We start from the raw sequence: 24,295 nt of genomic DNA on the forward strand, positions 1-24,295 counted from the left end.
GCATGTAAAGTGCGTTGCCACCACAATGCAATAGTGTGGATGAGCCTTGAGGCATTCCAGCAGTCCCTGCCCCAAGGGTACTTGTTGGCTGTTCTATGTTTCCTTGCTATGGGCAAACACCAATGATAAAATGTTATGGCCCCTTAGATCTTTGGTATGGCGCTCTCATAGACACAGTTTAAGATTTTGTGGGCAGTCTTTGGGCTTGTGTCAATGGCATCAGTTGGACTTCAGTCTGAGAAGCTTGGGAGATCCTTCAGAATTCAATGACAGGTGCATTTGTCTTGCAGTTTCTCTTTTTCTGGCTTGCATGTGGCCTTCTTCAAACGAGTTTTGCATTCCCATGGACTTGTATGGGAATGCGGAACTCATTTTGAAACAAGTTGATAGCATTTTATGTTTATTTTATAATCAACAAATATCAAACTTTTGAAGAAATACTTCTCAAGGATATCTTTTCTACAGGGGTGCCTCTCCTGACTTCAACCCAAATTCTAAGAGCACAAAACCCCCTACATTAGTGCTTCTCAACCACCAGGCCATAGCCCACTTTCAGGCAGCAGCCTCCCTCCACCCGGGCCTCCAGCCAGCTGCAGATCCAGTAACCAACCACAGTGCCCCCCAACTATCTTAATGCAGCCAACCTCCCTACATTCCCTATAGTGCCTTCAACCTCCCACAAGGTCTCTAGGCCTCCTAAAAAAATCTCTGCCTATATAGTGCGCCCCAACCTCCCACACTGCCCCCAGTTTTCTGCAAAGCCTCCAGCAATCCCATAGTGCCCCCAACGACCAACAGTGTCCCACAGTGCCTCCTAACCCCCGAAGTGCCCTCTAGTCTTTCTCAGCGCCCTTGCAAAGCCCCCTCCACCTGGAGAGACTCTAGCCCTCTCCAAAAACCTCATGCCTTTCAGTGCTACCATTTCTACTGAAGACTCCCCTAACCTTGTCCAGAGCCTCCCCTCACACATACAGTGCCACCCAGCCCCATCCTGACCCTTTCAGCATTTCAACACATATTTTATATTCCCATATTTGTATTGGGTGAGCATAAACGTTTTTACACTGTTGAGGTATGGAAGGTTTGGGAAGCATTTGCAGGGCCTTGGTCTATAAAGATGAGAACCCTAGGCCCCCTGAGAAGCCTCAGCCCCCATAGTGCCCCAACCTCCCACACTTCCCCCCTCCCACCAGCTTGCTGCATAGCCTCCAGCCCCACATATTGCCCCTAACAACCAACATTGCCCCACAGTGTCTTCTAACCCCTGCAGTTCCCTCCAGGGTTTCTCAGTGCCGTTGCAAAGCCCCCACCTCCTGAAGAGACCCCAGCCCTTTACAGAAATCTCATATCTTGCAGTGCTACCTCTTCTACTGCAGAGTCCCCTAACCCCATCCAGAGCCTCCGCTCACCCCAGCAGTGCCACCCAACCCCACTCTGAGCCTTTCAGCATTTCAACACATATTCTGTATTCCCACATTTTATTGGGTGAGCATAAACCATTTTTAAACGTTGAGGTATGAAAGTTTTTGGAAGAATTTTATGGGCCTTTGTTTTTTAAGGATGAGAACTCTAGGCCCCCTGAGAACCCTCCACTCCCATAGTGCCCCCAACCTCCCACACTGCCCCCCCCCAGCTTGCTGCAAAGCCTCCAGCCCCTCATAGTGCCCCCAACAATCTCCAGTGTCCCACAGTGCCTCCTAACCCCTGCAGTGCAGTACTGTTGAGGTATGGAAGGTTTGGGAAGCATTTGCTGGGCCTTGGTCTATAAGGATGCGAACCCTAGGCCCCCTGAGAAGCCTCAGCCCCCATAGTGCCCCAACCTCCCACACTTTCCCCCTTCCACCAGCTTGCTGCAGAGCCTCCAGCCCCCCATATTGCCCCTAACAACCAACATTGCCCCACAGTGTCTTCTAACCCCTGCAGTTCCCTCCAGGGTTTCTCAGTGCTGTTGCAAAGCCCCCACCTCCTGAAGAGACTCTAGCCCTCTCCAGAAACCCCATTCCTTGTAGTGCTACCATTTCTACTGAAGAGTCCCCTAACCCCCTCCAGAGCCTCCCCTCACCCCTGCAGTGCCACCCAGCCCATCCTGAGCCTTTTAACTTTTTAACACATATTTTGTATTCCTATACTTTTATTGGGTAAGCATAAGCTTTTTTATACTGTTGAGGTATGGAAGGTTTTGGAAGAATTTACTGGGCCCTGGTCTAGAAGGTTGAGAACCATTGTTTTACACTAAAAAGGGACACCATTGGCAATACTGTAGATCAGATCACTAGAATGTGGAATATTTTATTATCGGGTGGTAAACATCTCAGGGATAAAAAGGTATAATTGTAATCTTATACATACTCGTCTGAGAGGAATAAAATCATCCGTGTTGGTGACATTCTGAATTGGAGTTTTTTTCTTTTTTCTCTCTGCCTCCTCTGAACAATGCCGATAATGCATAAATATGCAATCATCAGGCATCTATTAGATGGGAATTCTATCCACGGCGTGGAAATGGTGTTGATTTTTGTTGCATAGTTTTTGTATTGTGCAGAGATTCATCCACCCAAGCCCAGGGGAACTGTTACAATGTATTTTGCAGTATTTCCAGGAATTATGGAGCCCCTTAACAGCTTGTGCTAATCTTTCATTTATTCCTCTCTGTGTGCAGATATTTTATGTGCGGAGATGTGGTTAGAAACGATATCATATGTTGGCCATGTACGAAAGCTGAAGGGGAAATCCTGCTTTTACCATATTTTATTCTGATATTACAACTGCCCAAATGACCGCGTTCTGATCTCTACATTGTTAAGTAAATGAAGCCGTAACAAGATGTGAGATGAATTGCACTCTGTAGACCAGTTTGTCATTGGTGTCTGAAGCCTTCGGTCTCTCCTGCTCAACTTTGCCCCCTAGGGCCACTTCCTCAGGTAGCATTAGATGTCTTAAAAAATTCAAAAAGCACTCCTTGCCAGCAGATTGATTGATTTATGGTCTGAAATGGTGCATATAAAAGCTCTAGTAGAGTGTCAATATCTCAGATCCTTAGAAAATAGCATACAATGCCCTGGGCTGATGAAGGGGTCTTGAGAGGGAACCATAGGGGATGCCAGGGGACACAGGCAGTCCATCCTTCTCCTTGAAGGGGCAAAAGCTGAATATTCTGATGGAGGTTGTAGCGCTGGAATGGCGTAGGGCAGGAGACACAGGCAGCTGGATTGGTGAATATAATACTCATTCTATTGCAGGGAATGGCCATTAGGATGCATTTTAGAAGGTCTAAGATTGAAGCACCACACCAGCAGTTGATCATCTAGACACAAATTTATTCCAAAATAGGATACACAATTTAGTGATAGCGATAACCAAAGATCTCTATCAGTGATGGCGAACCTTGGCACCCCAGATGTTTTGGAACTACATTTCCCATGATGCTCATTGACTCTGCAGTGTAGTTGAGCACCATGGGAAATGTCGTTCCAAAACATCTGGGCTGCCAAGGTTCGCCATCCCTGATCTATATGGTAAAATCAGGACCTCCTTCCTCCTGCTGGTGATCCCTCTAGTGATATACAGATCTATATGGAGGAATCATGACCTCCTTCCTTCTGCTGGTGACCCTTTTATGATAACTAAAGATCTATATAGAGGAATCAGGACCTCCCTCCCCCTGCTGTGACCGCTCTAGGGATATAATGTTCTACAGTATATAGCAGAATTCAGACCTCCTTCCTCCTGCTGGTGATCCCTCTAATAATATAAAGATCTATATAAAGGAATCAGGGCCTCCTCCCTCCTACTGATGACCCCTCTAATGATATAAAGATCTATATAGAGGAATCAGGACCTCCTTCCTCCTGCTGGTGATCCCTTAAGTGATAACTAAAGATCTATATAGAGCAGCCTTTTTTAACCAGGGTGCCCAGGTTCTTTTATTTCTAAAAAATTGCCCAAAAATGGAATAAAAATTAGCAAGTCGATCAAGCCTGCCTTTTAGTTACACAAAGCCACAGGTTTTCATTGTTTTCATTACAACCTTTACGTTTCCGTCATCATAACAACCAATGACGTCATCGGTTTATAAGGAGGATAATAGAGGAATCAGGACTTCTTTCCTCCTGCTGGTGACTCCTCTAGTGATATAAAGCTCTAAATTGAGGAATTAGGACCTCCTTCCACCTGTCGGGGATCCCTCTAATGATGAAAGATCTATATAGAAGAATCAGGACCTCCTCCCTCCGTCTGGTGAACCATCTAGTGATATAAAAATCTATATAGACAGAGGAATCAGGTTCTCCTGATGAAGATCCCTCTAGTGATATAATAATCTCTATAGAGGAATCAGGACCTCCTGCTGGAGATACCTCTAGTGATTTAGTAATCTATACAGAGGAATCAGGACCTCCTTTCTCCTGCTGGTGATCCTTCTAATGATATAAAGATCTGTATGGAGGAATCAGGAACTCCTGATGAAGATCCCTCTAGTGATATAATAATCTCTATAGAGGAATCAGGACCTCCTGATGAAGATCCCTCTAGTGATATAATAATCTCTATAGAGGAATCAGGACCTCCTGCTGGAGATACCTCTAGTGATTTAGTAATATTTACAGAGGAATCAGGACCTACTGCTGGAGATCCCTCTAAAGCAGCCTTCCTCAACCTTTTCAACACAGAGGACTCCTTAAAATAAATTTCTGGTCTTGGGGAACCGCTGCTACAAATGAAAAAACTACAACTTATGACACATTAGTATGACAGTCAGTGGAAAGAATGTTTCTTACTCCTGTCATCATTGGGAAGAATTGCCCCCCTTACAGATAGCTAAAAGGAACAATTCTGTAATTGGAAACTTATCTGAGTGGCAGAAGTTGCCCATTGCTCAAGGAACCCCTAGCAACCTCAGGAGGAACCCTGGTTGAGAAACCTTGCTCTAGTGATTTAGTAATCTATATAGAGGAATCAGGGCCTCCTTCATCCTCATGGTGATCCCCTTAGTAATATTCCCTAGAATTCTATTCACTTTTCCCACCCCCTGGCCACACTCTTTGCTCATTTTGCAATCACTTATAATAAGTACCATCAAATCTTTTCCCTATGTAATTCTGGCCAACGCTGTACCCCCAATCAGTGGTGTATTTTGTTTTTGTGCTGCCCTAGGCAAGACTAAAATTGCCCCCCCTCCTCTCCTCCTCCTCCTATGTAAATTTGCCCCACTCCTTTTTTAACTGATGTGGCTCCCTAAAAAATTGAAGGACTACAAGTCCCAGCATTAACCCCTGAGATCTCATGAGAGGGGGGTGGGTGAAGGAGAGAGAGAGGGGGGGGTGAGAGAGGGGGTGGGGAGAGAGAGAGGGGGTATAAAAGAGAGAGAGAGCGAGAGGGGGGATGAGAGAGGAGGGGTGAGAGAGAGAGGAAAGGTAAGAGAGAGAGAGGGGGGTGGGGAGAGAGAGGGGGGGATAAAAGAGAGAGTGAGAGGGGGGATGAGAGAGGAGAGGTGAGAGAGGTGGGGTGAGAGAGAGAGGAGGGGGTGAGCGAGAGAGGGAGGAGGAGTAAGATGGAGAGAGGGGGGGGTGAGAGAGAGGGGGGGTGAGAGAGAGAGGGGGTGAGAGAGCGAGAGAGGGGGAATGAGGGAGGTGGCTCTAGCAATCAGTGGTTAGTAGAGTCTCAGGTGGAGGGGGGCGGCTTTTTTGCTGCCCCCCTGCAAAGTGCCGCCCTAGGCCTGGGCCTTGTTGGCCTAGGCCAAAATACAGCACTGCCCCCAATATTGTACTTTTTCAAGGGCTTCCTTTTTCCTTAACGAATATGGAGCTGCATTCATTTGTGTCATTTTTATCTGCTTGGAATTCAGCTTTAAATCTTCTTGCCCCCCCCCCCCCCCCCAAGCCTTGTCACCCCCGCCTTGATTCCTTCCAGCACTCCCATTAGGAGCCGTCAAAGCATCTTCATCCCCCCTCCTACCAAAGACAGGTCACTGTTCAGAAGGCTGTAAATAAAACATAAACCCAAGGCAGACAGTAATGCTTCTGAGCCTCATCTTATCTGTGCAATATACCCCCCCCCCCCCCCCAATAAGCCGAGAAATTGTGTAAATGCAGCAGATTCTCCTATCAGGCCCTGCAGACCAAGGCATGGGTCAGCAGACCTTTGCATGCTTACAACACACTTACAGAAGGTTACAAAGCTCCATTTTTATTTTATTTTTTTACTTATGTTTGACGGCTGTGTCAGAGAGCGAGCTACTTCATCACAGTAGCAGATCAGACGTCGAAGGTACAGATTTAAAAGTGATGAGTATCTTAGCTTTCACTCCAAAGTGCTTTTTCTTTTTTTTTTTCCTACCTCGCCGTTTTCCTGCAAGTCTAAGGCGCTTGTATTTTTTTTTTTTTTTTTGGTGCAGTGGAGATTGTGCTGTGAATTTTTATGAGTTTTGCCTGATGTGTGGCTAGAACGGCGGCGGCGGAGCGGATTTAGCAAGGCCCAGGTTAAACACACAAATATATAGCTTCACAATCCTTCAAAAAGATCCTTATCGGGCAGAGCGTAATGTGAAAAGAAAAAAAAAAAAAGCTTCTGTTCACTTCACTGAAATGCAAATTATACAGAGATAGTCTCATTGCTTAAATAAGAATAAAAAAAAAAAAAGGGAAGCATTTCATTCTGAAAGCAATATTTTATGTCGACTGGAAAATTCATATTAATGGGAAAATTGTGCTTGCTGGACTTTTTTTTTTTTTTTCTTGTTACAATTTTTGATTAAAGATTTTTTTTTTTTTGTCTGATGATACAGTCTCGTCTGCAGTCTACAGCATGCAATCGCATTGTTACTAGAAGGGATGTGCGGTAAAGAGAAGCTGTCAGTCTTTTAGTTTTGTAGCTGTCTATGTGAATGCCATCAGCGTGGGCCAGCTGCTGACAGATGCTGTTCAGGCCCACTAAGTATTCATTGATTGTTTTTTTTTGATGTTGACAACACCAGGATCCCCATCACCTTACACCAGGATCCCCATCAAAGTCCTCCCTTACTACAGGGTCCCCATCAGAGTCCACCTTTACATCAGGGTCCCTATCAAAGTTCCCCCTCACTACAGGGTCCCCATCAGAGTCCACCCTTAAATCATGGTCCCCATCAGAGTTTCCCTCTTCTTCAGGGTTCCCTATCAAAGTCCCCCTTTACTACAGGGTCCCCATCAGTGTCCCCCCCTTACATTAGGGTCCCCAACAGAGTTCCCCTCTTCATCAGAGTTCACCCTTAAATCAGGGTGCCCACCAGAGTCTTCCCTTACATTCAAAGCAAAGACCAAAGGTATCCTTTGTTGACCTTGATCCTCAATCAGGGTACATAGAGGATATGCCACTGACCTCACCTATGGGCCGGATAAATTCTTGTAGAGGGCTGGATGCAAAGGTGTGCGCAGCCATTTGCATTAGGGTGTGCATACCAAAACTCAAACATATACTGTATTCATGTGTGTGCATGTGTTTATATACAGTCAGTGTCAGTAGAGCAGTGGATGGTATCGAAAGAGCAAGGATAGGTGTCAGTGGGATATTTTTTACAAAATTATTTTTTTACTTTTTTTTAGCAGAAAAGGAGACTTTTGTATTTGGTGAAATATTAGGGGTCTAAACATGGGAAATATGTGCCACACAGGGTGATTAGGGTGTGCCCAGGCACACCTGGCACACCCTGTGCGCACGCCTGTGGCTGGATGTGACTGGCAGGCCATAATTTGGAGACCCCTGCTTTAAAGAATTGAAACAATGTACAATTCTTTAAAGCAGGGGTCTCCAAATTATGGCCTGCCAGTCACATCAATCAGCTGCCTGCAGCGGGCGGGGCCGAAGATTCCCCAGCTGACGTCAGTCGAGAGGGGAGGAGGAGAGGCCGAAAGGAGGAGAGAGGTGGAGGGTCACGTGAGCGGCGATCAGCACTCTGAAAATTGGTAAAGAGCGGCTTATTTTTCCCCTTTAAAAATAAATATTTGCGAGTCGTGGTTTGGCGCGGTGACTGACATCAACAGCCGCGCGGACCACTGTCCTCAGCCCCACCCAGACCCCGGTGCTATCATTCCAGGAGGGGGGGAGCCCGGGGCAAGGAAATTGAGATTTGTGGCCCCATGCAAAGAGGCACAGTATGTGATATCACAGCACGTACTGACGTCATGTGCATGCATGCGCCGCGCCTGCATAAACCCAGAGGGTCAGCTTTGCTTTTGCATCAGGCTTCTCAAACCTTTGAATGCCTGCGCTTTATGTGATAATGACTAAGCCCCTCCCCTTCATGACATTGTTGAAATAGGGGCGGAACATGGCTGACCTTAAAGTGATGCCCATGGAAAGACATACCATGCTTGCTTCTGTATGGTTCACCCTATTCATTCACCCAGGGCCGGCGCTACCTGTAAGGCAAACTAGGCAGCTGCCTGGGTCGCAAATTAGCAGGGGGCGTCGGTATCCTGCACCCGGTATCAGGATGAGGACCTCCAGCGTCGCCGAAATCCCCATAGGAACGCATTGAATAATGCTTTCCTATAGGGAAGTCTAATGCACGTGCGCTACCATTGCCGCGCATGCGCATTACGTCTCCCCTGCCGGCTGGCGTCAGCTGGGGGAGGAGAGTAGGCAGAGCCTGACCAAGGGGGGAGGTAAGTCCCTGAAGGGGTTTTAACCCCTTCAGCAACTTGGGATGGGGGGGTGGGAGGGAGAGGGGCACTACAGAGTCCTGCAGTGCCAGCAAAACTAATATGTTTTCCAGGGGGGGGGGGGCGGCAATTTTTATTTTGCCTTGGGCGGCAAAAATCCTTGCACCGGCCCTGCATTCACCACATATCAGAAAATCAGGACTTTAGCCTTAGAATCCTCATTGGCATTGTATAGCATTGTCAGCAGCCCATATGGCTTCTGCAACCCTGGCGATTGGTTGGCATATCTATCGGGCAATCTATCAGGCCTGTGTGCCTAGGCTCACTCACCTCTACCCTCTATCCTCTATATTCCCTTTAAATAAGATCCTTTTTTTGTTTCCTATTTGTTGCTCATGTTTTCTATTCAAGCTGCCAACTATAATACCGCATCCAAGTCATTCAGTCCCATCAACCGGCTTGTACATTATTTCCCGTACCCTGACGTTCAATCCTCGCTTTATTTTATACGCTCGATGAGTTTTGATCCTCGTCACCTGCTGGGCAGTTCATGGATTATGAAGAATTTCCTTTGGGAAAACTTAGGCGACGCATAAAGATCACCAGAGCAAGACTTTCAAATAAGACCTCCATTTTTATGCGGGCATGTATTCTTTTGACATGCGGAGAAGGCTTGTGATTATTCTGGGGGCTGCGTGTTTCAGAAGCTGCAAAATAATCCCTCCCGGAGCATACGGATGTGATGTATGTGGTCTATCTTTCCACATTTCTAACCTTTTGATCTCATCTTGGAGAACGCTGTCATCGAGACGAGGCCTGTAAAGGGGATCAAAGACCTTCCGCTGGCAAAAAATTTAATCTACACATATGAAAAAAGGTTATTCCAGTTAGATTTGCTTTATGGGTTATGACACCTTTTTTCCCGGAGTATATAGGATACTTTGAGCATGCCATGGAAATTTGTGCAGAGTTCTCAATGGATATTACCGGGCCTGGCCGGTCAGGCTAACCATAACAGGTCTTTTAGCTTGTCGATCATTTATTTATTTATTTATTTATTTATTTATTTATTTTATCATGTGGATGAGAGTTGTAAATAAACAGTAAATATGGGTTATAGCTAATTATGCGGCGCTCCTTTACATTACCTCACGTGTTATATAAACTGCATACAACACTTATAAATACTATAAATAAGTGCAAAAAAATATTATATTAATCCTTAATCCAAAAATAATATAACACTCCACAACCACAATAAATCACCACTCCCGTAATGGGAATAATGGGCTAGAAGGTCTCTTTTCCTTTGCTCCCAAAAAAGGGACGGAGGGCTTCCTAAAGAGATACTAACCCATTATTACCACCAAGAATATCGCAAATTCCACGAGGACACCTCATGGAATTTGCGACATTCCATAATAATCCAAAAACGAATCCAAAAATAATATAACACTCCACAACCACAATAAATCACCACCATTCCCGTGATGGGAATAATGGGTTAGTATCTCTTTAGGAGGTCCCTTTTCCTTTGCTCCCAAAAAAGGGACGGAGGGCTTCCTAAAGAGCTACTATCCCATTATTACGGCCAAGGATATCGCAAATTCCATGAGGGCACCTCATGGAATTTGCGATATTCTATAATAATCCTAAAATTATTCCAAAAATAATATAACACTCCACAACCACACTAAATCACTACTCCCGTAATGGGAATAATGGGCTAGTATCTCTTTAGGAGGTCCCTTTTTCTTTGCTCCCAAAAAAGGGACGGAGGGCTTCCTAAAGAGATACTAGCCCATTATTACCACCAAGAATATCGCAAATACCATGAGGACACCTCATGGAATTTGCGATATTCCCTAATAATCCAAAGATGAATCCAAAAATAATATAACACTCCACAACCACAATAAATCACTACCATTTCCGTAATGGGAATAATGGACTAGTATCTCTTTAGGAGGTCCCTTTTCCTTTGCTCCCAAAAAAGGGATGGAGGACTTCCTAAAGAGATACTAGTCAATTATTACCACCAAGAATATCGCAAATTCCATGAGGACACCTTATGCTATATTCTATAATAATCTAAAGATGAATCCAAAAAATATATAAAACTCCACAACCACAATAAATCACCACCATTCCCGTATTAGGAATAATGGGCTAGTATCTCTTTAGGAGGTCCCTTTTTCTTTGCTCCCAAAAAAGGGACGGAGGGCTTCCTAAAGAGCTACTAGCCCATTATTACCGCCAAGGATATCGCAAATTCCATGAGGGCACCTCATGGAATTTGCGATATTCTATAATAATCCTTAAATTATTCCAAAAATAATATAACACTCCACAACCACAATAAATCACCACCATTCCCGTAATGGGAATAATGGGCTAGTATCTCTTTAGAAGGTCTCTTTTCCTTTGCTCCCAAAAAAGGGATGGATGACTTCCTAAAGAGATACTAGCCCATTATACCACCAAGAATATCACAAATTCCATGAGGACACCTGATGGAATTTGCGATATTCTATAATAATCCAAAGATGAATCCAAAAATAATATAACACTCCACAACCACAATAGATCACTACTCCCGTAATGGGAATAATGAGCTAGTATCTCTTTAGGAGGTCCCTTTCCCTTTGCTTCCAAAAAAGGGATGGAGGGCTTCCTAAAGAGATACTGGCCCATTATTACCACCAAGAATATCGCGCACCTCATGGAATTTGCGATATTCTATAATAATCCAAAGATTAATCCAAAAATAATATAACACTCCACAACCACAATAAATCACCACTCCCGTAATGGGAATAATGGGCTAGTATCTCTTTAGGAGGTCCCTTTTCCTTTGCTCCCAAAAAAGGGCTTCCTAAAGAGATACTAGCCCATTATTACCACCAAGAATATCGCAAATTCTACGAGGACACCTCATGGAATTTGCGACATTCTATAATAATCAGAACATTAATCCCAAAAAAAAAAAAAATAACACTCCACAACCACAATAAATCACCACTCCCGTAATGAGAATAATGCCCTTTTCCACTGAGCGGTACGGTACGGTTCGGTTCTGTACGGCACACAATTTTTTACGTTTCCATTGTCAAAAGTTGTAAATGGTACCCTAATTCCGAAAACATACCACTTTTTTGGTACACTTTCATTGGGGTACCAAGCACATTAGTACCATACCAACAGGGTGGAGCAATACTGTTGAAGTACTGTTGAACTTAGGTACTGTTGGTGGTGGAAATGCAATCCTGATCAAGGTGTACCATACTGAACTGTACCGAAACGAACCGTACCACTCAGTGGAAACGAGGCATAATGGGCAAGTATCTCTTAGGAGGTCCCTTTTGCTTTGCTCCCAAAAAAGGCTTCCTAAAGAGATAACATGAGGACAAATTCAATGGAGTATTGAAGGAATACCTACCTATATATACAAATATAACAATAATAGTTTTGCTAAATAGTGAAAAAAGCAAACTTGACATTCAAAAAATTTAAATAATTAGTGTGGGTGGTACAAAGTCAGTGACAAACACCCTTGATTGTCCAACATATGATAAAAGTCTGGATCTTCAAACGTGAAACACAAAAATGATGTCCGTGAGTAAATAAGGGATCCACCACCGAATAAAATATTCTCCACCACTAGGTTAATCTTCTTACCAGAACAACGACCTCAAGGGTCAATAGCGCTTGTAACAATCACCCAGGCATGCAGCTTCAGAAAAGGGATCACCGGGTGCTCATCCTTAGACCTTCATCCAGAGTTCACAAAGGGACATGGGTACCCCATACAAAACAATGGAAGAGGCACCATAGTGTAAAATTTATTAAGAAATACCATACAATAATGCACTTACATAAGTAATGGATAAAGAGCGTATAAAAAGCAGACCGGCTACAGCTGCACACCCGTCCTTCCGGGATCATAAGATGCCCCAGGACGGTGTCATCTGTGACGAAACGTGTCAGGCCAGCGACGTGCTGAAGTCACCGCGTTCCTATGATCCCGGAAGGACGGGTGTGCAGCTGTAGCCGGTCTGCTTTTTATACGCTCTTTATCAATCACTTATGTAAGTGCATTATTGTATGGTATTTCTTAATAAATTACGGTTTTACACTATGGTGCCTCTTCAATTGTTTTGTATGGGGTATCCATGTCCCTTTGCTATGTAAGTTCTGGGTGGAGGTCTAAGGATCTGCGTGAATGTAAATGTATATTTTGCTTTTTTCACTATTTAGCGCAACTATTATTGTTATATTTGTTTGATCTGGTGTTATCTCACTGTATAGTTGCAGCTCCCAATTATTTTTATTACTAGTACAGTATAGGGCAGTTATCTTTCCCTTTTCACACCTACCTATATATACCCCTGAGGGGTCCAAGCGCATTTGACCTAATAATGTATGTTTTTAGGTCCATACCTCAAGGTGAGTGCATTGTAGTGGAGGTGGTTGGATCTCACCTGCATGGCGATAGGGGCACATTGTATTATTTAAGCACAAAGGGAATAAGAAATCATTGTGGACATTTCACCGTGGGATTTGATTGGAATAATTTAGTTCTCATAGACGTTTATGGACTTTTATCCCATCACAGGAATTGTGCTGATTTACTATGTCCTGTCCAACCAAAACATTGCAAATTATGTTGCCGGTTGACCAGTTTTTTGGACCTCTGAAGCCATCATGTCCTCTGAGCCCCCAATACTATGTGCTAATCCTGTCCAACTAATAGATGCAGTGGCGTAGCGTGGGGGGTGCAGGGGGGGCCAACCGCACCGGGTGCAACATCTGGGGGGGCGCATCCACAGTGTCACTCTGTGTGACTCTGACATACACAGTTCATACACTGTCTGCGGCTGCCTCCATCTTTAGGCTGGGAGATGTCCAGCGCGGCTGCCCTATGGCTGAAAATGGCGGGGCGGGGGGGGGGGGAGGCTGGACTGTGCCTCACCTGTCCATTGGTGTAGGGTGGGGTGGCGTTGCAAGCCAAGCCCCGCCTATGCCGCCTCTCCTCACAGCTCAGTCAGTTTAGCAGCGAGTGAGTCAGCAGCCTGGCGCTGTCACAGAGTCAGTAGCAGTGGTGGCTGGTGCGTTGGGGGCGCACCTGATTAGAGCCAGAGGCTCTAATAGGCTTCAGAAAAGGGTGGACCCTAGGCGCAGAGCAGTGCGCCCCAAGCCCACCCATTGTGTGACAATAGCGAATAAAAATTTGCTATTGTCACACGGATCCTCCTCCTGGCCAATCAGAAAGCATTGAAAGGGGGCACGCTGGTCATTCTGCATTGAAAGGGGGCACGCTGGTCATTCTGCATTGAAAGGGGGCACGCTGGTCTCTCTGCACTGAAAGGGGACACGCTGGTCATTCTGCATTGAAAGGGGGCACGCTGGTCATTCTGCATTGAAAGGGGGCACGCTGGTCTTTCTGCATTGAAAGGGGGCACGCTAGTCATTCTGCTTTGAAAGGGGGCACACTGGTCATTCTGCATTGAAAGGGGGCACGCTGGTCTTTCTGCATTGAAAGGGGGCATGCTGGTCTCTCTGCATTGAAAGGGGGCACGCTGGTCATTCTGCATTGAAAGGGGGCACGCTAGTCATTCTGCTTTGAAAGGGTGCACACTGGTCATTCTGCATTGAAAGGGGGCACGCTGGTCTTTCTGCATTGAAAGGGGGCATGCTGGTCTCTCTGCATTGAAAGGGGGCTCGCTGGTCATTCTGCATTGAAAGGGGGCATGCTAGTCTCTCTGCATTGAAAGGGGGCACGCTGGTCTCTCTGCATTGAAAGGGGGCACGCTGGTCTCTCTGCATTGAAAGGGGGCACACTGGTCTTTCTGCATTGAATTGCATCAGTATTTTCATAACAAACAATACATGTGCTTAGGGGTTAAGGGTTTCTTTAACTAATCTAGTGGAAAAGACTTGAGTGCTAAAATACCATGGGTTAGGGGGCGCAAATTGCCCTGGGTGCTGACAACCCACGCTACGCCACTGAATAGATGCATTGTATTTCATGGGTGACTTGTTATTTGGTCCTTTGAGGGCATGTAGAAGGACATCATGCCTTCTAAGTTACCAACATTACATGCTGATCTTGTCCAACCAATAAACACATTGAAAATTATATTGAGAGGCAACCTGTTTTCTTGGAGCTTTGAGAAAGATGCCATGCCTTCTGAGATCTTAATACCGTATGTTGATCCTGTCCCGCCATTAGATGCATTTTAAATTACTTTGATGGATGACCATTTTCTTGGACCTCTGAGTCCTCAATCCTTTGTGCCAATCCTGTCCAACCAATAGATGCATTGCAAATTTTGTTAATGGGTGACTTGTTATTTGGACCTCTGAGGGCATGTAGGAAGATGCCATATGCCCTCTGAACCCTCAAAACTACATGTTGGTCCTGTCCAGCCAATAGTTGTATTGCTAAATATGTTGATGGCTGACCTGTTATTTGGACCTCTAAAACATAGTTGCATATAGTTACATAGTTACATAGTAGGTGAGGTTGAATAAAGACAATAGTCCATCCAGTTCAACCTGTGTAGGTGTGTGTGGCTGTAATCATCTCACATATCCCTGAAGGTTCTGATCCTTGAGATGTACGTCTAAGAGTCTTTTGAAAGCCACCATACTTCCCGCAGAAACCACCTCTTGTGGTAGAGAATTCCACAATCTTGTAGCCCTAACAGTAAAGAACCCCCCACGTTGCCTGAGGTTAAAACGCTTCTCCTCTAATCGCATTATATGCCCTCGAGTCCTCATGCAATCCCTTCGACTGAACAGCTTTTTTTCTAAGCTGAGATCCCCATTGAGATATTTATAAATTGCTATCATGTCCCCTCTCAGGCGTCTCTTCTCCAGGGAGAATAAATCAAGCGATTGCAGACGTTTTTCATAATTAAGGTCCTCCAATCCCCTAATCAGTTTAGTTGCCCTTCTCTGGACTCTCTCCAGCTCCAACACATCCCTCTTGAGGACTGGCGACCAGAACTGGACAGAATACTCCAGATGCGGTCGGACCAGAGTTTTATAAAGTGAAAGGATTATAGTTTTATCTCTGGAATACATCCCTTTCTTTATGCATGCTAATATTCTGCTGGCTTTGGCATCATCAATCCTGCTGATCCTGTCCAACCAATAAATACATTGCAGTTTATGTTGATGGGCAATTTGTTATTTGTACTTCTGAAGGCATGTAGGAAGACATCATGTCCTCTGAGCCCTCAATACCATGTGCAGATCCTGTCTAGCCAGTAGTTGCATTGAAAATTATGCTAGCGGGTGACCTGCTATTTGGACCACCGAGGGCGCGTAGGAGGACACCGTGCTCTCTGAGTTCTCAACACAATGCACTGATCCTGTCCTACCAGTAGACGCAATGAAAATTATATTGATGGTTGACATGTTTTTTGGACCTTTGAGATCACATAGAAAGGTGCTATGCCCTCTGAGACCTTAATAATGTATGTTTATTCTGTCCAGCCAATAGATGCATTGCAATTTATTTTAATGGATGACCTTTTTTTCAGACCTCTGAGGAAGTATCGGGACGCCTGCCTTTACACACGCATAAACTTTGTTTTTTTTATTGCTGTCCGTGGCCCTGTTAGGGGGATTAACCCTCTCTATTTGTGATGATTTACTTTCTACCCTTAACATTGAAAGTCAAAGTAAAGAAATCCCACATTTTGGGTTGTCCCCAGAAAAGTAAGTATGGCCACTCTTAGTCTGTAGGGTTCAATATTGAGTTGGCCCACCCTTTGCAGCTATAACAGCTTCAACTCTTCTGGGAAGGCTGTCCACAAGGTTTAGGAGTGTGTCTATGGGAATGTTTGACCATTCTTCCAGAAGTCCATTTGTCAGGTCAGGCTGGATGAGAAAGCCTGACTCACAGTCTCCGCTCTTATTCATCCCAAAGGTGTTCTATCAGGTTGGCATCAGGACTCTGTGCAGGCCAGTCAAGTTCCTCCACCACAAACTTGCTCATCAATGTCTTTATGGATCTTGCTTTGTGCGCTGATCCAAATCGATTGATGGAGGGGGGATTATGGTGTGGGGTTGTTTTTCAGGGTTTGGGCTTTGCCCCTTAGTTCCAGTGAAGGGATCTCTTAAGGCGTCAGCATACCAAGTGAGACGAAAACAAAAACAAAAATTCCCAGCTCAATTTAACAACCAGTTTGCTTACCAACCGTATTAACGTCTAACAGTATGCGTTAAAAACCGGGGTTTAGCACAGATTTGCAAACGCATGTGTAAGCTGCAGGGCCACCTCATGGCTCCCTGTATTACCTGCAGTCCTAACCCCTGTAAATCAATGAGAGTCTCCACAGTGGAAGCACTTGGATAGACAGAGGGCAGGTGAGCCTGGAGGTAGCCCAACCCTCCCTAAAGGCACTAGGGGGCACAGTGGATGCCCAACTCATAGCACAATTGCAGCAAAGACATCCAGTGTGTCCCCTCACCAGCATGCATCAACAACAAACAAAATTACCCCTGCCCCCACCTATAAATGGCCTTCATAGCAAACGAAACCCCTGTTTTTAACGCATACTGTTAGGCAGGTTAATTTTGGTTGGTAAGCAAACTGGTTGGTGAATTGAGCTAGGAATTTCTTTTAGTTTTTGTCTCACATGTGTTGCCCTTCTATGTGCTCTTTGCTATGAAGGCCAGTTATAGGTGGGTGCAGGGGCAATTTTGTTTGTTGTATGCTGGTGAGTGGACACACTGGATGCCATTGCTGCCATGGTGCTATGAGCTGGGTCTCCACTGTGCCCCCAGGTGCCTTTAGGGAGGGTTGGGCTACCTCCAGGTACCCTTAAGGCGTCAGCATACCAAGACAATTTGGACGATTTCATGCCCCCAACTTTGTGGGAAAAGTTTGGGGATGGTCCCTTCCTGTTCCAACATAACTGCGCAGCAGTGCACAAAGCAAGGTCCATAAAGACATGGATGAGCAAGTTTGGGGTGGAGGAACTACTGTAGACTGGCCTGCACCCGATAGAACGCCTTCGGGATGAATTAGAGCAGAGACTGGAAACCAGGCCTTCTCTCTAACATCAGTGCCTGGCCTCACAAATGCGCTCCTGGAAGAATGGTCAAACATTCCCATAGACACACTCCTAAACCTTGTGGACAGCCTTCTCAGAAGAGTTGAAGCTGTTATAGCTGCAAAGGGTGGGCCAACTCAATATTGAACCCTACAGAATTAGACCAGAATCAGACTAGACTGGCCTGACCTCAACCCGATAGAACACCATTGGGATGAATTAGAGCGGAAACTGCGAGCCAGGCCTTCTCGTCCAATATCAGTGCCTGACCTGACAAATGCGCTTCTGGAAGAATGGTCATACATTCCCGTAGACCCACATCTTAACCTTGTGGACAGCCTTCCCAGAAGAGTTGAAGCTGTTATAGCTGTAAAAAGTGGGCCAACTCAATATTGAACCCTACGGACTAAGACTGGGATACCATTAAAGTTCATGTGCATGTAAAGGCAAGCGTCCCAATACTTTTGACAATATAGTGTATGTCTGTATATCAAAACCATTGCCATTTGTTCTTCTTCTGTACATATTCATTAAACTGGCTTGCTTTTTCAACCAAATCCTTTCCTCCGTCCCGTAATTCAATAAGCACCCGCTTGATTGGTAGCTGGACTCATTGCTTGTGTCATCGCTGCCAGAGATACAAAACTCGGTAATTCAGCCAATGGCTTTTGAATGCATATCAAATATATGCATTCCCTCAACAGAATCGCTTTCCCTTGCACATAATAATAGGACAGATTTAGGCAAATATAATAAGGGTACAAATTATGGTGTCTAATTATGGCTGTAAATATGGGGCATACAATGCTCTGGCTTTTTTGTCTAATGGTAATTACAGTGTATTATACAGCATGCCAAATCAAATACTAATTTAAATTTTTACTTTTTTTTTTTACTTCTTCGTTCAGATCAGAATGAAGGATTTCACTGCAGGGAAGAATGTCGCATTCTGGGTCACTCCGACAGGTGCTGGATGCCCAGAGTCCCCGTCCCTGCCCGCGCCAAGTCCCCCGAACACGGAAGGAACGTCATTGCCTTGTCAATAGAAGCGACCACTGTGGACACTGAATCCTTCGAGGACTGCAACACAAAAAGAACTTTTGCAACTTTTGGCAAAGACGGCAACGAGCACCCCACCGACGACAGGGCGACCTTGAAAGGGAAAAGGACAGTGGACCTGCCTATCTGCAGCCCTAAGGTCAACGGTGCCGTCCGCGAAGCGGGAAACGGCTGCGAGGCCGTCAGCCCCATCACTTCTCCCCTGCACCTAAAGAGCCCCCTGCCGGCCAAACCGTCAGCGACGTACAATATCATGCACTGCGCCGGGAGCCGCGAAATGGAGCAGTTCGTAAGCAACGGGCCGTCTCGGCCTTTGGACGCGGAGCCCAGGGGGGCGGACAGTGAAAACGTAATGCATGAAATCAATCCATTATTGCAAGAATGTCGAGAAAAGGACTCAGTGGGTGTAAAGAGACTAAAGGACATTGTACTCTAAACACCGAAAAACCCAACTCTACTGAAAAATGATTAAATGAAAAAAAAAAAAAGACTTAAAAATTACAGTTCGTTTTTAATGGCTTACCAATGGTTCACAAATTTGCTGTATTTATAGCTTCCAAAAACGTATTGTTTATAAATAAAGGCTATTGTTATGTGACAATCCCAAACTATTCAACATGTGGCAGGGGTGTTCCGTCTAAAGCAAGCAGCCTGCATCACTCTTGTCTTTCCCCCCGACCCCGACCCTCCTCTCATCCCGTTGCGCTCAACATGAAAAACCGTTACGACCATCAATGTAAAAAGTATTATGTATGTATTAAGTATTTTGAATTTATATATTTTTATAAGCATATATATCAGAATTATAATATAAACATAGCTTATTTGTACAGAACAAAAAAAAAAGAAGAAAAAAAAAATTACTTTCCACACATCCACCGCCACTTCCAAAAAAAAAATAAAGTCCCTCGCTAATGATTTTGTAACATAGATGAAAAAAAAAAAAAAAATCCGCCATTCTTTGTGAGTCGTCCTAAGTTTGAAAAGGTAAGCTGTAGACGGAAATAAAGCTAGCCTTGACCATTTTATCCATGGTAGGTTGCTGAGTTCTCGAGGACACCCCTGCATTACAAGCCCTTTTGCTGTTACATGCTCTCTGTACTCTGACTGTATTTGATATTTAAAAATTTTGTCGAGTGATGGCAAAAGGCATTCAAGTAATTCAAGTAAAAATGAAAGAAACATTAAAAAAACACAATTTGTATTTTTATTTTGTTCACTTAAATGCCTCCTTTTTTTTTTTTTTTTTTTTAAAGACTTTTTTCATATTGTGAGAGTTCAAGGCTAGGGTATTTTTTGAGTATTTAATTTGTATTTATAAAAACGAAAAAAAAAAAAAAAAAAAGAGAGAGTTTTTGCAAACACAATTTTTTTTATATCCTCTACTCTTATTCACATATGCTTTTTGTTACTCTCGTACATTGTTAGTTTTTAATTACCATTCCAAGGCCATACATCTTTTTTTTTTTTTTTTATATGTCCCCAGATCTATTCATTTTCTTTTTAAAGCAGATTAAATTTTTTTTTCCAGGTGTGTCATGTTTGCTCCTGATTATTGCCAGTGTGCTCAGTTAAACAAAAAAAAAAAAAAAAATCTCCAATGTCCTGATGGTATGAACATGTTTTTGACAATTGTAAATTATAGAAAAAAAAAAAGTTTACATAATATTCTGTTTGTAAAATAGTCTTAAAAGAAAATGTTGAAGACAAATGTTATAAAAAATTCACTGACAGAAAGTGAAAAAAAAGGTGAAAAAATAAAAAAAAGTTTTTAATTTCAAAATGACCCATGCTTCCAAATGAACTATTATAATAAGAGGAAACTTCACACATAAACACAAAATCTGAAAAAAAAAAAAAAAAATGCAAATAATGGTTAAACTTATATGAGCACCTACAACTTTATATTTTGGATAGAGTGGGAAATGATTACAGACCCTTCCATGTTTTTTTTTTTATTGATATCTGGGGGTCCATTATAGAGGTTTCCACTTAGTACCTGTCCTGGTGATGCTTTCGCCATAAAGGAAGTGAGAGTAAATCTTCAATAAAAAAGAAACATGTAAGGCTAGAACCTCCATTATATTTTTATTGTTTAAAAAGACATTCAATCAAACACATTAACACTGAGACATACACCACAAATTAGATATACAAAAACCGTGGTGACAATTGACAATTTTGAAACATATGGAGTCCTCTTGCATATTTAAGCGGTGCTATTCCTGCTACCACTTAAGTTTTTGCCTGACATGTTTCGCTACACAAAGCTTCTTCAGGGGCAGTTGGACCTGATAAGGATACCGTAAATGTCTATAAAACATCAATACAGGTTGTTACATATATATTACATAACATAGTATCATTTTCAACATTTTAAAGAAATATTGCTAGAGATGAAGTAGAAAGCACCACATCCCTTTGTTTAAAGTAGCTACAATGGAGGGGGGCAAAGTGGGACTTTAACGGTGCAAAATGATGGAGAAAAATCTGAATTCTCAAAAATTGTACATTTTATTACACATAGGAAGTGAGGACAAGACAGTACATCAATATAAAATGATAAAATCAAGAAAATGCACTCGAAAATATCAACTCGATTATATTTTCGAGTGCATTTTCTTGATTTTATCATTTTATATTTATGTACTGTCTTGTCCTCACTTCCTATGTGTAATAAAATGTACAATTTTTGAGAATTCAGATTTTTCTCCATCATTTTGCACCGTTAAAGTCCCACTTTGCCCCCCTCCATTGTAATCATTTTCAACATGTTTCTCTATGGAAGGCAAAAAAACAGACCCCATTTTTTATAAAATACAAATGTGTAGTTACATAAATTTGGGTATGATAAGTCCCACCCTATAGCCCACAATCACCAATTTCCCTATGTAGGAATTGGTAATACAAAAATTGGTATAATTTTGGGATGTAGGTATCTATTACTCATTATTCTTAACATAGAGCACAATCACATTCAGTATATTTTTATTGTTGTCTTTATATCAGTTGAGGTTTTCTCTATCGTTCATTGACAGACGCAGCTCCATATTCTTCTTAACCATTGGGTTATGCTTCCCCCTACAGGAGTAGGACACTAGGCAGGAAAAATCTTTACCACGCCTATGGGGCAGTCCCTGGGGGTATACACCCACTCACTCTGCTATGGGCATTCCATTTTTTTCTGCCTAGTTCAGGAGTAGGACCTAGTTCCCTTCTGGGATTTAGGTCCTAGCATGTTTTTTTATGTAAAAAGGAACCTTGTGTCTAAATTTTTTTTTTTTAGGTAATCGGACTCTCTTTTTGTCCTTACGGAAGGACCTCAGAAGGGATTGGCTGCCTCTGCTGTGACCATATCCAGATGGATCAGGCAGACGGTGGCACAGGCTTATTCACTTAAGGGTCAGGTTCCACCTTTCCCTGTGAAGGCACATTTTACTAGGGCGCTGAGTGCTGCTTGGGCTTTTCGCCATCAGGCGTCAGTAATACAAGTTTGCAAGGCGGCAACTTGGTTGTCTGTGCACACGTTCACAAAATTCTACAAAGTAGATGTGTTGGCATCCTCAGATGCTTCTTTTGACCACAAGATTTTGCAGGCTGCTGTTTAAAAGAGCATTTAGTCTCTTGAGGGTATATGTTGTTTCTAGGTGAGCTCCAGTTGATCCCGGTTGAACTCCGCGTTACCTGGTTGGCTAAGTTTAGCCTTTGGGAATTACATTCCTTTCTACGTTGTTTTCCCATTCCTCATGTTAATACTGCTTTGGGACGTGTAACGGAACCGTGACCCATGCTGTTCTTGTGGACTTCCGTCAGTATACGGCTTCCTTCAGTCTTGAACATAGATATCAAATATTCCAGCCGCCCCCATACAAAGCTAGCCGACAACTTAGCTTGTACTGGAACCTTCTTCTATATTGAACAGTCACACAGTTTATATACATCATGGACATCCCCCTCCTGATCAGATTACCACACACAGGTTAGGGGTTTCCTGATTATATTATCATATGCAGATGAAATTGCATACAGAAATAGAACCAACCCAAACTAACTATCTAGCCATCATTAACAATGGGACGGATAAGCTTAACAGAATCCACATCACACCTCAATACACAGACAATAGGGAGAGCCTGCCAATGACAGACCGTCTGTCTGCTGGCATTGAAGTACAATACACATTATAATAAGTGTAAACACATAACCCCTTTGAAGTAACCCAAACCATATTCTCAGTGTCCATTGAGTATCTGTCTTTCACTCCCAGTGACGATGAGTACAGCCACATATCTTCCCCCCCAAAGGTATACTAACCAGGTACCAGACCTCCAATCGGTCTGTGCCTGAGTTAGTTGGGTAACAAGTCCCAAGGGGTCAATCCATCATGGCAGCTTCCTTCACAAAGTTCCACATTTTTTGTAAGTTTGTCCCGGCAGAGCGCATGGAATTCTCATAGCCGATCAGTCTGTGGAAGTCTGGTTTGGGCAGGCCAGACTGGGCTTCTTGGTCACCCTGTGTCCCTAATAGACACAGGATGTCCCAATGGTTAAGAAGAATTTGGAGCTGCGTCCGTTACTGAACGATGGAGAAAATTGGATTTTTGACTTACCGTAAAATGCTTTTATCTGAAGTTCATTGACAGACGCAGCACCCGTCCCTCTATTTATGAGTTGGGTTGGGGTTACTTTCTTCTGACACTGCTTGCAACAAAACTGAATGCCTATAGCAGAGTGAGTGGGTGCGTACCCCCAGGGACTGCCCCATAGGCATGGTCATTTTTCCTGCATAGTGTCTTACTCCTGAAGGGGGCAGCATACCCCATGGTTAAGAAAAATATGGAGCTGCGTCTGTCAATGAACATCAGAGAAAAGGATTTTAGGGTAGGTCAAAAATCCAGTTTTTCCCTCATTTTCTGTCTGGTAAAGAAAGTAACACAAACTTTAATATTGCTTTACTTTAATATTCAATACATTTGATAAGGATTAGAATCTCATAGGGGAATAATTTTCTCACACTTACTGATTTTACACCACCAGGACAGGAAACGGAGGGCAAATTTCCCAAGTGGGGGCACAGACAACAACGGAAACCTTGAGTAAAAAAATGAATAAGAATGTCTGACCAAAGATCTAAAAGCTCAAAAACAAAAAGACTTTAGACTTCCAACATGCTTTGGGGGTTCAGACACCCCCACCCCCCTAATCAAGGCTTATGAATGGTGTAGCTGGACTCAATTGGATGCTTTTGGTATACTTATGCAGATAAAGAGTAGTGTTGGCAGTATTAGCAGGTTGCATACCAGAGGCCCTAATGAAGAAGGGATGTTTGAACCCAAAAAAGTGTTGGAGGCTCTGTGTTTTCTTGTTATGAGCAAACATTAATATTAAAGGATGTGAGACAGCCTTTCTCAACATTTTCAACACAGAGGAACCCTTGAAGTATGCTTCCTGTGAAGAAATACTTTATCCACAACTGATGATGCATTAGTGTGATGGTCAGTGGGAAGAATGCTCATTACACTTGTGGTCATTG

General features: G+C 43.6%; 1 protein-coding gene across 3 annotated transcripts in view; it reads left to right on the forward strand.

Annotated features, from left to right (window-relative positions):
- The window catches only part of PCDH19 (protocadherin 19), a 282,964-nt gene extending 263,040 nt beyond the window's left edge, over nucleotides 1-19,924 (forward strand). For all 3 annotated transcript variants that reach the window (XM_082263851.1, XM_082263852.1, XM_082263853.1), the window contains one exon: nucleotides 18,613-19,924. In XM_082263851.1, coding sequence (XP_082119977.1) covers nucleotides 18,613-19,199 — 587 coding nt within the window. In that variant the 3' untranslated portion in view covers nucleotides 19,200-19,924. The remainder of the gene's footprint in view (nucleotides 1-18,612) is intronic.
- The last annotated feature ends 4,371 nt before the right edge of the window (nucleotides 19,925-24,295 follow it).

Source organism: Pelophylax lessonae, assembly GCF_965119305.1.
Source record: "Pelophylax lessonae genome assembly, chromosome: 7".
NCBI lineage: Eukaryota > Metazoa > Chordata > Amphibia > Anura > Ranidae > Pelophylax > Pelophylax lessonae.